The sequence below is a fragment of the Cephus cinctus genome, unplaced genomic scaffold (genome assembly GCF_000341935.2).
Source record: "Cephus cinctus unplaced genomic scaffold, Ccin1 Ccin1_scaffold0020, whole genome shotgun sequence".
Lineage (NCBI taxonomy): Eukaryota > Metazoa > Arthropoda > Insecta > Hymenoptera > Cephidae > Cephus > Cephus cinctus.
In genome coordinates, this window is record NW_014332768.1 from 899,221 (window position 1) to 912,194 (window position 12,974).

The following is a 12,974-nucleotide window of genomic DNA, read 5'->3' on the forward strand; positions in this document are numbered from 1 at the left end:
GGGGGGGGGGGGGGCGAAGGACCTGAGATTTCGGATATTACGCGACTATTTTGGTAATCTCTATGTATTTACATTTACGTGTATTCCGTGTGTACAAGATCGTTAAAAACATTAAATGTTTATATCCGCATTACGATAGTTCTATGCATGTATTTACATGTATTCCCTGTGTACAAGATCGTTAAAAACATTAAATGTTTACAGTTTTTCTTTTTTTTTTTACTTCTCGTCGCAATCGTCGCGCACGCTGAACAACCATTTCCGTCATTTAAATATCGCTCAAAGTCGAGATTTATTTACAAGTAGAAAAGTCATAACAACGCCAATATACTACCGACCATCGATATAATAATAATATGTATATGTATAATTACGAGAAAAATTGCAATACCTCACTCGTAAGTTCTATGACGTCGTCAAAACGCCACATGGTCGCCTAGCATCCCGATATCGATCTATCTTTCCAATCATCATTTGTCTATATCTTTCTTCTCCTCTCTCCTCACTTTCATTCTTCATTCGCGCATACACTTATTCGTTTCATTCGTTAATTCGTTCTTTCGTGCTTCGCCATGCACTCCTTTTCCTCGATCCACTTCAGTTCCCTTTCTCTCGATCTCTTTCTTTCTTCTTTCGTTCTCACTCGGTTAAATTTCCAAAAAAAAAAAAGAAAGAAAAAAGGTCAAGAGGACTGGCAGAAAATTCTCTATGGAAGTCTCGCCGCGATGTCCCTCACACTTCCGTATCTTCTTATGTACACCTACAAAATACATAACGCAGCTACCTATTTACTAGACTAATATAATTTTACAGAAAATTTACATTACGGGCGTGTACGAACGATGACTTTTTCTCTCCTCGCACTCGAGTTTAGCTTCTCGGCGTTATAAACGCCTTCCCTTTATCTCCTTCCGCGGAGATCCCATCGATCCGAGGACTTCGCGAACTTTCTGCGTTTCGATATGAATCTGCGAAATCAACGAGTAAAAGCTTCTTTAGGAATCATTTCGTCACCGAAGCTCCGATCTTACGCGGTTATTGTGAAAGCGTGACGCGATTGCGTGAGCTGATAGTCAAAGTCTCATGCTCATTCTTTCATCTCTGTTGTCATACATTATAATTTACATTCTTCGTATATCCGTGCACGAAAATCGGGAGATTGATGGACCGTTGCCATTTAAAGAAATCATATATCGAGAACGATTTTGCATTCTGATTGGTAGTCATTGCTGGAATACACTTTGGTCGTGAGAATGTGCACGCTTTATGCGTAACGTTACTCGAAAGCCGTCTGAACGACGAGAAAACTTCGAAATGTTCTTACGCGTTATAAGAATCATTGAAAATTTATAAAAAATTCTATTTACAGCTTATGGCCACGTAACATGTCAAATTATTAATCTAACCGTGTTTACACCGTAACAGTAGATGTCGAGCGACAGCATAATTTTCACGATGTTCCGTCGTGAGAAAAAAAATACAAAAAAAAAATAAAAATAAGTAATTTAACAGTAATTAAAAAAATTAATAGCAATAAGAAGACAATGATAGAGCACTAGCAATACATAACAGCCTGACAGATTTTTCAAATTCACTCGCAGTGCCAATCGAGTCAGCAAGATCTGTGTTGTTATCTGACAAATTTAAACGCATTTGTACAAGAGACAGAAAGAGAGAGAAAGAGAAAAAGTCGCTTCGACAATGCTAATGTGATCAATCGGTAGTTCCCCCCTCTCCCTCCTATTCGCGGACTGTCGCACTTACTTTTGACGCGTGCTTTATTTACAGGTTATCTATATATATATATACCTAATTATATGTATTATATTATCTTACTATTCCTAAGGCTAGCGTAGCTTGCTGCACACACGTGACGTGGTCCATGTGACGTATGAAGACACTGGGTGGTCAGTCGCTGTCCGAGCCGACGGGATTTATCTTTTTTCTCTTCTTGGCTTGCTTTGGTTTCACGATCTCCTCCTCCTGCGTGGACAAAACGTAAACCTTCCGCTCAACATGAAATTTGACTAGTTTCCGCCATTACGCGAAACCGATCAAGATGAACAAAAAATAGGAATTCTTTTCGTTTCCATTGAGTTAAGATTTTTAATATACTAACCTCGCTACTTTGGTCGCTACTCTCCGTATTTCTGTCACGAGGAGGTGGCCTTTTAGTGGCGGTTCTTTCTCTCGTGTTGACGGCAGCTTTTCTGTGTCCACCCTTTCCGGTTCCACCACCACCCCCTCCGCCGCCGCTGGAGGCTGTCGCGTGTTTCCTAGCGGAGGTCGGCGCAGGCGCCGGAGGAGGTTCGTTCTCTTCGCTCACTTCCGCAAGTGCAAAGAGATCACCGTAACTCTTCCTCAAGGAATCGTTTCCCGCAGCTTGAGCTTGCTGCAGCGCTCGTTGCATCCCTTCTGTATGGTAAAGCTGTAATTCTGACGTGGACGTGCAGTGCTGACGTAATTGGTCCAAGTGTCCAAGGACTTGCTCGCCCGTTGGTGGTCCATTCGACTGTTGATTGTGCTTCGCCCCGGAACGCTTTCGCTTATTGGGACTGGTGGCAGGATAACGTGTGCTTAAAAGATTCGCCAAAAGTTCAGCTAGCTTGTCCTCGTAATCGCGACACCAGTAGCGAAGCGCTGCCACTACGAACATGTCACCTTCTACACTTTGCCGGACGAGTAATTGTCTGAGAAGTTCCAGGGTCGGCCTGTAAGGATATTAGATGATAATTAAGGATAGTAAAAAGATAATGAAAGTTATTCCAGTGCGAGCTACACTTACTTTTCTTGTTTGAGCATCAAGAGGATGGACGTAAGAGCCTCGGCGTGATCTCGAAACTGCAACTTGGGTAAAACTGGTAATACGTAGTCTATGGGAAAGTCATGGGCGAACACGAGTTGCCAGAAGCAGTACTGCTCGAATGTTTCCCAATTGAGACTAGCAGTGAGGAGCGAGGAGAACGATTCCTTTTTCAGCATCTTTAGGTGTCCTTGCATGATCTGACAAACAAGCTCCTGCAGCTGACATGCGTCTACTGTCGATACGACCAGGTGTAGTAGCTGAACGTTGCCCAGTGCAATATTTTGAAACTCCGTATATACATCAGGTACCAGGTAACACAACATGAATATGTCGTCTTCGTGACAAAGCTGTATTCGATAAAACAATAAATTTTTTATTGTGATTCTGTAAATATTCCTGAGAAGATCAAGAAATTCGTACCTTCAAATCAGATACCAAACACGCATCCAGCTTCTTTTCCCGCTGCGAACAGAAATCCTTGTACACCGATGCTTTTACGTCGTTCAGAACATTACTGAAATATTAAAGAAAAAAATAAAGAAATTTAAAAGACTGACAGAGCACGTAAAAACAAAATTAAGCATATGAAAATTTATTTTCTTTTACACTGACCTCGGTTCCCCTTCTCTCTTTTCCTCTTCTCTACCCCAAACTTTCAAGAAATAAAGAAGAAGGTATCCTATTCTAGGCTGGATAGACTGCATCTCCGCAAGAACTCTGGCTAAAAGTTTTCTTCTATTGTCTTCCTCCTTGCATAGTTGGAATTGATTACGAAACATAACGAAGATTGGAGGGCTTATACTGTCTGCGAGTGACTCCTCATTCAAATTGTCGGTAGGAAATATTTGACCAGATATTTGAGGCGACAGGATACTCGAGATACAAGACGCCAGAGTGGGTATCGTTTCTGCGTCTATTTCATCTTCTACCACCATTTGTACTATCCTCTCCATTGTTTGACATTTAGCTTCATTATCTGACTCAAGGTGTAAACTCTCAACAGCCGTTCGCAGCTCTTCAGGCTCCAACATGAAGTTCATTTGTGGCGCTGCTTCTTCCTTCTTCATTTGACAATTAGCAATTCGCTGATTGTTTTTCATCTTGACCGTAGCTAGCGGCAAGTCATCTTCATCCTCCTCCTCTTCGATTTTCGGTACTATCCTGTAAAATAACAGTGAACGTGAGACAGAGATACAGGAAGGAACTAATCAATAAAAATCAATACTTTTGATCGGTCCTTGATAATGAAAAGATGGGGTGAACGAACCTTAACGGCATCTCTTCCTCCTCGTCGCTGAATGCTGGTTCCGGTTCTTGCCCCACGTGATTGTTCTCCAATGCCGTGCTTCCTGTATTCTCCAGCATGAGTCCTGGACCAAGGTCCTTACTAAGCTCTTCCATTTTACCTGAATATATTGGAAGTTTATTACCTGCTTCGGGACATCATGCAAAGACCAACGTTAGTAAGCAACGATTGTGCCAGGATGCGATGCAGCGATCGGTGACAATTTTTAAGGATTATTAATAAACGAATGATAAGAAACAGTATTTAAGCAATTGGACAACTCTCATTTCTTATATGAATGAAACGAAAACGAAAATCGTTGATAACAGCTTTTGTACAGAGATTCCTTCTCGAGGCTGAGCTGAGACCGCATTCTGCAAGGTTAACAATCATTTTAAAAACCCTTTCGCAATGATTAATCCAGAACTGAAATTTCTATGTGAATTTGAAACATGTGAAATATTTCAGGTCGGATCAATTCATCAGCTTTGGGTTAATTATTGCGGGAATGGTGTCAAAATCATTTGTTAACCTTGCAGAGTGTGCTGTCAGATATGCATTGGGGAAAAACTGTTAAAATCTTCCTATTTCATTTACGTTTACATTTCACTCACATTGTACATGAGACGTCCAGAGTTCCCTTAAACATGAATGATATGAATTGTATTAGTACGATTGTGAAGCGGACCAATGATTTTTCTTTCTTTCATTCTTTTCCCTCACTTACCGCATGACCTTACTTGTGATGAAAGGAATGACTAGCAAGCAGTATGAACGTATTCAACCTATATGTACATACATGGGACTATATCAATTTAGATGTAAATTTGTAATGGGTGAATATCACACAGTAAGAAAAAATAGAAAAACTGTAATAATACGATGTATCATAATTGAGCTATACTCTTGTTGATTGATTCATAACATTCCTTAAAAAATTGTAAGTTAATATGCACCATCGGACGCGTGTCCATAATTTCAACGTTATTTTTTTCAAATTTTAAGAGTATTACATTGGAATAGCGTTCTTGTATGTGCCATGGATATTATTAAAATGCAATATTTTATAAACATTTAAAAATCTCAAATAACAGTTATTGAAAGTGTTAAATAAGTGATCAGGGAATTAATATATGTAAATTAATTAAAAGAGCTCATACTACTTAATAAATGTCTATATGCAAATGACTAGAGTCTTTTTTCAGATTGACTATCTTTTCAAGGTGAACAACTATCAGCAAACGAATATATAAATAAAAATATTTTCATCTGATGATTTTCTCGTGATGTGCAATACTTGATGCATAACAAATTTTTGAGTGCCGATTACGAGACTGTGATTTGCTTTTACGTGTGTCAACACTACGAGCATGCAACATGTTATAAAATTTACCAGGATCACTGTTCGGTGGTAAACAGAATTCTTTAAAGGTTTCCCTGATTTTGGTTCGTAGCTCTCTATCGAGTTTGGGACTGTCGAAAAGCGGATAGAGGCTGGGGAGTACACGTTTTTCCAGAATTTGTCGCAAAGATGAGAAAATTCCGTTGCGCACTTTTTCCGTTAAAGCTGGGTAAAAATGTGGTATTATCTGCAAAAAAGAAAAAAAATACATTAAACGAAAAGATCAATAGAGGATCAAAGTAAAAACAGGCAAAGGTACGGCACTACGTATCACAATAGAAAGCTTGGTCAGCTGCTACAGCGATCGATAGCGCCAATCAGAAACTAGGTAATTCTCGTTGATTTCGAGTGACTTTTCCTTACCCTGCATAAAAAATCTAGAAGAGTGGCAGTTACGGCTGGATGCGACCTCATGGAATTGTGCATAACGAGAATCGCAGGTTCGATGTTCATAATGTTGTCCTTGTCAGGCTCGAAGAAGAGCCAATCGTAAAATAAGGCCAGTTTGGCATTACTGGCCGCCACGGTGGAAGTGCAGGTGGTAAAGAGCCACCCAATTACAGCCCAACGTGGAATAATATCCGAGCAAAGTAGCTCATTCGTTGGATGAATAACACCAACGATAAAGCGTATGAGATCGCATCTCAGAGACTGGGACTCGGGTGTTGCCAAATACTGCCTTTGGAACCAGTCCTGATATCGCTTGTGGTTTCCAAATCGCACTTGACTCGTTAGGAATACGAGTTTCCTTTCCATATCGGGAGTTAGTCTAGATTGGAGAAACCTTCTGGAAGTGCGTGTCTGTAACAGCTGCAATACTCCAGTAAAGTTTGGACAAAGGGATTTCGGGTTTAGAAGTATATCCTTCCAAAGGGCCTCGAATTCCGGAATTCTTGCTACGTTCTGAAGTAATCGCACCAGATCTCTGAAAGACAAGATTATTGTAAAGTATTACGTTAATTTATGAAAAGTAAATCTTAGTAAAAGATGTTAATGTGGTTTTGATTCTTACCTGCCAATAACTAAACAGTCGGTCATTCTTTCTCGTATTAGAGACACCATGAAGGTGACTTCCTTTGAACGCAACGCTGACAAATGAGGCGCACTGTGATCCTCGATAAGTCGCAAATACGTATAGACAACTGATGCCACGAGAAAAGGGAATTTGTCGAGCCAAGGTCTGTTCTCTTGGAAGATGTCAAGCAGGGCGTCGACGAGGAACACATTTCTCGCGGAAATGTCTCCTCCAGCGGCGTGCCTCAGTAAACTTAAACATAGGTTGTCTACATTGGCTACGCTTGTCCTTATCATTTCCCGCACAAGCCAGAGAAGCTGGCCTCTGGAGACGTCATGTAGTCTCAAGTAACGTTCAAGTACCAGCTGAGTGAGATGGTGCAATACAATTGCCAATCCATCTCGAGTTATTAATGTCAAGTCACGATAACTTTTTGCAGCATCTTGCGGTTCTGTCAAAATCACTACTAGCAGTCCCAAAGATACCTCTTCATGTGTTTTGTCCTTGCAAACAGCATTGTTCAGTGTATCGTGAGCTTCCTTTTCCGACAGACCTGCAGTCAGGTTTTGAAGCACAGTGTGGCATCGGTCAAATTTCTGGTAAACAAAAAGATATAATTAAAACAATAACATAAATGAATGCATAAAAAAATAACAGCAATCACAAAATACTTGTAATTTTAGTTTATGTATATCACAATGGCATATTACTCTAAAATTTGCAAGCTTCCATCCAATCCTTGTCAGGACTAATAAGTATAAACATGATTTAACTTCGTATTATTATAGATCATGATAGGTAAATTGCCTGTACAATTTATACCAATTATAGTAAATGACTTGTTAAACGAAAACTTCTTCCACGCACTTTACACATAAGTTGTGACATTACTTTCTCTGATTGCTTAAAATTGCAACTTGAATGAATATTTTATGAAAAAAGACTAAACGAGTGCCAAATAGTGATAAATCAAACTTCATTCTTATATTGTTATAATTTACTCTACGATTTTTCCATAATTTTACAAAATCGATCCAAAAAGTAAAACCAGATTAATCCCAAAGTAAATCATGGCCAATTCCAGACATTTCTGGAGGATCGTCGTGCCAATGGTTATATTACGACCACGAATAATACCCAATACAAAAAGCTGGTTCTCTTTCCATATACGATTCAGGAGGAAAAGATAACAAGATCACCACGATCAAAAAATATTTCTGATTAGACTAATGTTATAACAATTTTTTAAATTCCCGCCACGATTAGAGAAATTTAGACTGGTGGCGCCGTCTGCATATGCGCGACCATCGCAACAATGGCGGACATCACACTTGATACGTATCCAGCGACTATTTCAAATATTTATGTTACCTCTTCCAACTCGTCCTTGTTCTCGATGCAGGACGTATTGAGTAGCCTGGAGACGGGCGGTTTTGTCTGTTCCATCGCTGTTCCGGCTGTTCGTGGTATTCTACGCGTATATACGAGCCCTGATGAGCCCTGAGCCCTCAGCCCTGTGCCCCTGGCCGCTTGCCGTTTCTTCCGAGCATCGTGATCGCTCTGTGCCTGCGTCGTTCTTTCTCTCTCTCTCTCTTTCTTTCCCTCTCTCTCCCACTCGAGCTCTCTCTCTCTCTCTCGCTCCGGACGTCTGTCTCTACTCTGTTTATTCCTCGCTCGGAGCTCGGCTCTCGAGAAACGTTCCGATGCGATTGCGCATTGATACAAAAGCTTAGTCGCTCGTTCGGCTACGTGACGCGGTCGTTCTCCCCACCACTGCCCGTTACCCCCACTTCAACGAGTCTGGACCAATGGCGTGCCACCAGCCCGAATACACTCGTGGTAGCGCCGACTAGTGGGGGAAACGGGCTTTGAGTAAAGTAGTGCCAATTGCGCATGCGTTCCACTACGACCACACTCGCCACCTAATCGCATTGGCGCTCCGGCTGCTTCCCGCTTCTCGCAAGTACCTTTTTCGCTTTCCTGGCTTCTGTGTCTTCGCCTCTGACGACCCTTGTGGCTTGCCTGATTCTCCTGACTCTCCGGATGGACCTCGGGTGGCCACTACGTACGTTTTTATGGATCGCTCGTACGTCACGGGGGCTTTCCTAATCTTCCAGGACGTTCAACCCACCCTCACACGTCAACATAACCCCCTTAAAACTTATCTGCGACAATTCACTAAAAATTTCAGAGCTCACATTATATGGATTCTCGTGTTTGACTCCTTTCGGATTCTGAAGTGCGATTACTATTCCTTTCTATTCCTGCCACGTTTCAACCTAGCATCCCGTAACGCCAAGAATGTGCAACCATACGTTCATGTATAAAACGTTAACTTCCGACGAATTACCCCAATGAAAAATAACTGTCTTTCGCTCCAATTTCTTCTGAAATCTGTTTTATTTCTACCGAAAAAATAATTTCAGATTTTTCTTAAAATTTTATAACGCGTATCGTCACAGTCTAATACGATAATAAATCGAAATATGAAAAGAGACAAACGTCCACGATCAACCGTTATTATACTATTAACCTTTCGCGCGTGAAAGTAAAAATACCGTAATGAAAGTTTAGCGTGGTAAAGGCCGAGACGAAAGGACCGGAGTCGAACAATGAACATGAGAACGGTGAGCTGGCGCGAACCGTCCTGTACGCCGGTTCAGAGATAAATGACTCGAGCCAAAACACACCCATAGGGCCTGGCTACCTGCAAGCTTGATGTTGCGCATGCGTCCTGGAAGTTTCCCGTAAACATTCATTCTAACAGTTACGCTCGTTTATTTTTCGAAAAGAACGACGACGCGGGGTGCAATGTCTAAAGCCTTTCGAGCGCTATGAATGCTCTACAGGTCCGTTTATTTTATCGTTGTATCACTGCGCGTCAACGTATAAAGTAATTAGGCTACGGTTTTATACATACTCATTTGTTGATTATCAATGAATTATTAATATTCAATTAATAGAGCGTACTTGACATACGGGTATTGATATATGAAAATTTTTTTAACTTTAATCGCTATAGTCTAGAATATTATTCTTAATTGTATACTGCAGTTAAGCTGTCTTCTTCTAATCTTGGGTATCGGTATAAAATCTTCAATCGCGTGTTAATTATTATCGCACTGATTCCAAACACTTGGTCAAGACGCAAAGACAAGTGCATTGCCATTGTAATGACGATTAAGAGCAATGCTTCTTTTATCAGCTAATCTTTGCAGCTCCTGGTATTTTCTCGTTACGAAAGTCTCTAGCGTTGCAGATGTCGTGAGGTATTCTTCATTAAAATTGTTTTACATAATCGTTATATAGCAGAGTTGAAAATAACAACAAAAAGTAAAATGGTTATGCGCTTAATGATCTGAAAAATTATTAAAAAAAAAAACGAGAGCTCGTTTGGTTTTATGAGTTCTTGGTAAATTTATGATTACTTAATAAACAGTAACAATAATAGAATTCTTGTGGGATATGTAATTTGATAGATACCTTGCTAAACGTACGCTCGCATCTGCTCATCGCGTAAAATGAATATTTACAATATCTAGAAATGCTGGCCACTGGTTTTTGTATGTTAATGAAAATGGAAACTTGATGATAAAGTCTTACAATATTTTTTTTTCAAAATACTTTTACGCAGCGGCAATTAATCGCTGTTCGAAATTTACAGATCTGACTTTGTGCAAGTCACTCGTGGTAATTCGCAAAAACAAAAAACTCGCGCTTTTAGACACGGGCGTAAACATACATTAATCAGTATGTTGATTGTATGCAACTTCTACTTAGGCGGGTTAATTAAACAATAAGAACTTCGTTGTATCTTTATATACAAACAAATACTTGCTAAGGATATGCCACACACGCTGCCGTACGTTTGACATCTTAAGATTTCGATGCTTCAAAACTGGCACCAAGAATTAAGATTATAGTTAAATGATGCGCTTTTTGTAATAAAAGAAAAGGTCATGTAGAAATCGACTCGATATCGATTTTTGACATATAAACTACTAGTGCCTATAGCTCTTTTACGTTCTTTTGCCGATTCAATTATCAGTGAAGGCTATATTGATACGATGATGATTGAATTTTTGGCAAATATTCTCCATAATGGAGTATTAAAATCGATAAGGAGTTATCAGTCAAAATTTTTCGAAGATTAAAGTGCATGATTAAACAAGACTGAATGGTAAGTTAACTTGCGATATTTGCTACGATTTTTCTCGCTTGAATCTTTGTCTAGCTTGGGCTTTACTATATTTCGAGTGTCTCTCTTTGTCAGCTGTTTTGTCGTTATCAGTACTTTTTTGCTTTTCATCGCCACCGTCGGTAAGGTCGATTGGTGGCTCGAGAAGGGAACGTCGCTGACACTTCACGAAATAACGAAATCCTTTTGCGATAGCAAATCCCAGCATTGCTATGGATATGGTGAGCAGAGCCATCAGAAGGGGATGCTGGAAACATTGAAGATGACAACACGTTATTCAAATAACAACAACAGGAGCAATTATAAAATTGATTAATAATACGATAAAATCATTCATTCATTAGCTTCATTAACGTCATCTTTCACGTATAAGAAGGTCTTTAATTATCTTTTGATAAGACAATCTCTTACGGTCAAGGTCGGCTTATTCGTGAACACGTAATCTGCGATGACTACTATTACTCCAAGGATTATTCCAACACCAGCACCCAGCCACGGTATCTGCTGGTCGGCTGAAAAAGACAAAATTTGAATTTATAAATTAGCCATTTTAATTCTTTTAAGGACTATAGAAAAAAACCTCGTATGTCTTTGATGAGCTGTCTCGAAGCCCTGTTCATCGCTTCTAGTATACTAGGATCGTTTGGTTGAAGCGACAAGGCCTTACTGTAAGACTGCACGGCTTCGTTGAAACGATATGTGTGATATTCGACTTCAGCCTTCCGAAAGTAACCCTGAAAATTTTCGTAGATCAATAATAATAATAATAATAATATATTGTATCTCAGCTGACAAATTTTAATGTACTTTTATATCCATACCTTCGTCCAGTCGGGTTTCAGTTGTATCGTCATCAAGGCGTCTTCCAGAGCAAAATGATATTGCTGCATTTTAAGAAATACATACGATCGGTTACTGTACAACGAATAATTTTGCGGATCCACTTTAATCGCGTGTGTATAGTGAAACATGGCCTCTTCATATTTTAATTCTCTGACACACGCATTTCCCTCTTCCTTCATACGCTGTACCTGCAAAAAAATGGCTTCGTTAAGTCGATTGCATTACACGTTTACTCCTGACCCCAGATCAGAATGCAAGAATTCTAAACTCATAAGCTTTTTCATTTCTTTACTGATCTCGATCACAAGAAAACTAATTGTCAAATATTGAGCACTGAGTATATAGATCGCACCTACTGTCCTCTTATCTACTGATAATCGGTCCAGTGTGGGAATGTAACATTTTTGTTCTTTAAAAAAAAAAGTTGACAAACATTCTCTGTGATATAAAAATACAAGCAACGAAGTAATAGATAAGAAATAGAATAAAGTGTGAGCTACTGTGTGATATCAGGAGAAAAATTCTAAGGAAAGAGTTGAATGATCGGCAAATGTGCCGCCGTAATATACTTTTGTCAATCTTACCTCTGCGGCACGTCCAGTGGCCATTTTGCGTGCTTAGCAATGCTCGCCGGCTGGCAGCTTGATACAAGAGAGATACCAAAACGTATGGCCTTTATTCATAGAGAGTCAAAGAAAGCATCGAATAATTCACGTGGATATAATGATCAACAATGGAGAGCAGACGAAACCCCTGTCATGGCGATGCTCTGAAGCATGATACAAATAGACGAGGTATAGCCACTAGCGAACGTATTTTGACCCGGATCGCGCAGGTCCAATGACGTCACGTTCGAAGTTACATGAAGCCACTACATATGTACAACAACACCACCGCGACAAAACTCTCAATTTAAATGAATCGCACAGAGATGAATAGGGAAATGCTCAATGCTACGGGTTTAGGCGATAACAAGATCATGGCGCTAAATCGTAGCGGCGAGACTGGAAGTAGGATTCTGTGATAGTCGCCTCCGTCGACAATGCGAATCCCGTTGTAGCCGAGCTAAACGTGAACACGATCGCGTAGCTTGGCGGCCAGAGGTTCTCCGCTACTCACCAATGGTTCCCAAAGAAACCCTTAAAACGAGACCGGGAACAATAGAACTTCTCAAGAACTATTGAAAAAGCCTATTGTTGAAACATTTTTAAGACATTTTTAAGTAAGTGCCAAATTGACACCCGCGTAGCATCTCAATTTTTATTAAATATTATTGGACCTTGATTTATTTTCAAAATTTATTCTATATATAAAATTGCGGTTAAATTAAAATCTCGCAGTATATAGGAAGTAGATAAAATTTGAATTGCAATTGTGGAATATCCAAAATATATTACATTCAAATTGAAATATTAATAAATTAGA

General features: G+C 39.8%; 2 protein-coding genes across 8 annotated transcripts; both read right to left on the reverse strand.

The window, feature by feature from the left end:
- Positions 1-46: 46 nt before the first annotated feature.
- LOC107266102 (integrator complex subunit 3) lies at positions 47-9,167 on the reverse strand. Of its 7 annotated transcripts, XR_003059183.1 has the most exons (11): positions 7,880-9,167; positions 6,506-7,104; positions 5,857-6,418; positions 5,485-5,680; positions 4,074-4,239; positions 3,419-3,967; positions 3,227-3,320; positions 2,786-3,153; positions 2,120-2,711; positions 1,837-2,004; positions 47-968 (listed from the first exon to the last, which is right to left on the reverse strand). XR_003059183.1 is itself a non-coding variant. In XM_025083012.1 (10 exons), the coding sequence occupies exons 1-10, from the start codon at positions 7,952-7,954 to the stop codon at positions 1,909-1,911; spliced, it is 3,270 nt and encodes a 1,089-aa protein (XP_024938780.1). In that variant the 5' UTR covers positions 7,955-9,167; the 3' UTR covers positions 47-1,908. The 7 variants fall into 7 exon arrangements, 6 of the variants coding, with proteins under 6 accessions (XP_024938780.1, XP_024938759.1, XP_024938752.1 ...); XM_025083012.1 differs by having other exon boundaries at positions 47-2,004; positions 4,074-4,212; XM_025082991.1 differs by having other exon boundaries at positions 47-2,004; positions 4,074-4,236.
- Positions 9,168-9,317: 150 nt separating this feature from the next.
- On the reverse strand, positions 9,318-12,613 carry LOC107266118 (heat shock protein sti1 homolog). The gene is made up of 5 exons (XM_015736287.2): positions 12,134-12,613; positions 11,528-11,737; positions 11,287-11,440; positions 11,118-11,218; positions 9,318-10,953 (listed from the first exon to the last, which is right to left on the reverse strand). Exons 1-5 carry the CDS (start codon positions 12,155-12,157, stop codon positions 10,711-10,713), a joined length of 732 nt encoding a protein of 243 aa, XP_015591773.1. The 5' UTR covers positions 12,158-12,613; the 3' UTR covers positions 9,318-10,710.
- Positions 12,614-12,974: the final 361 nt, after the last annotated feature.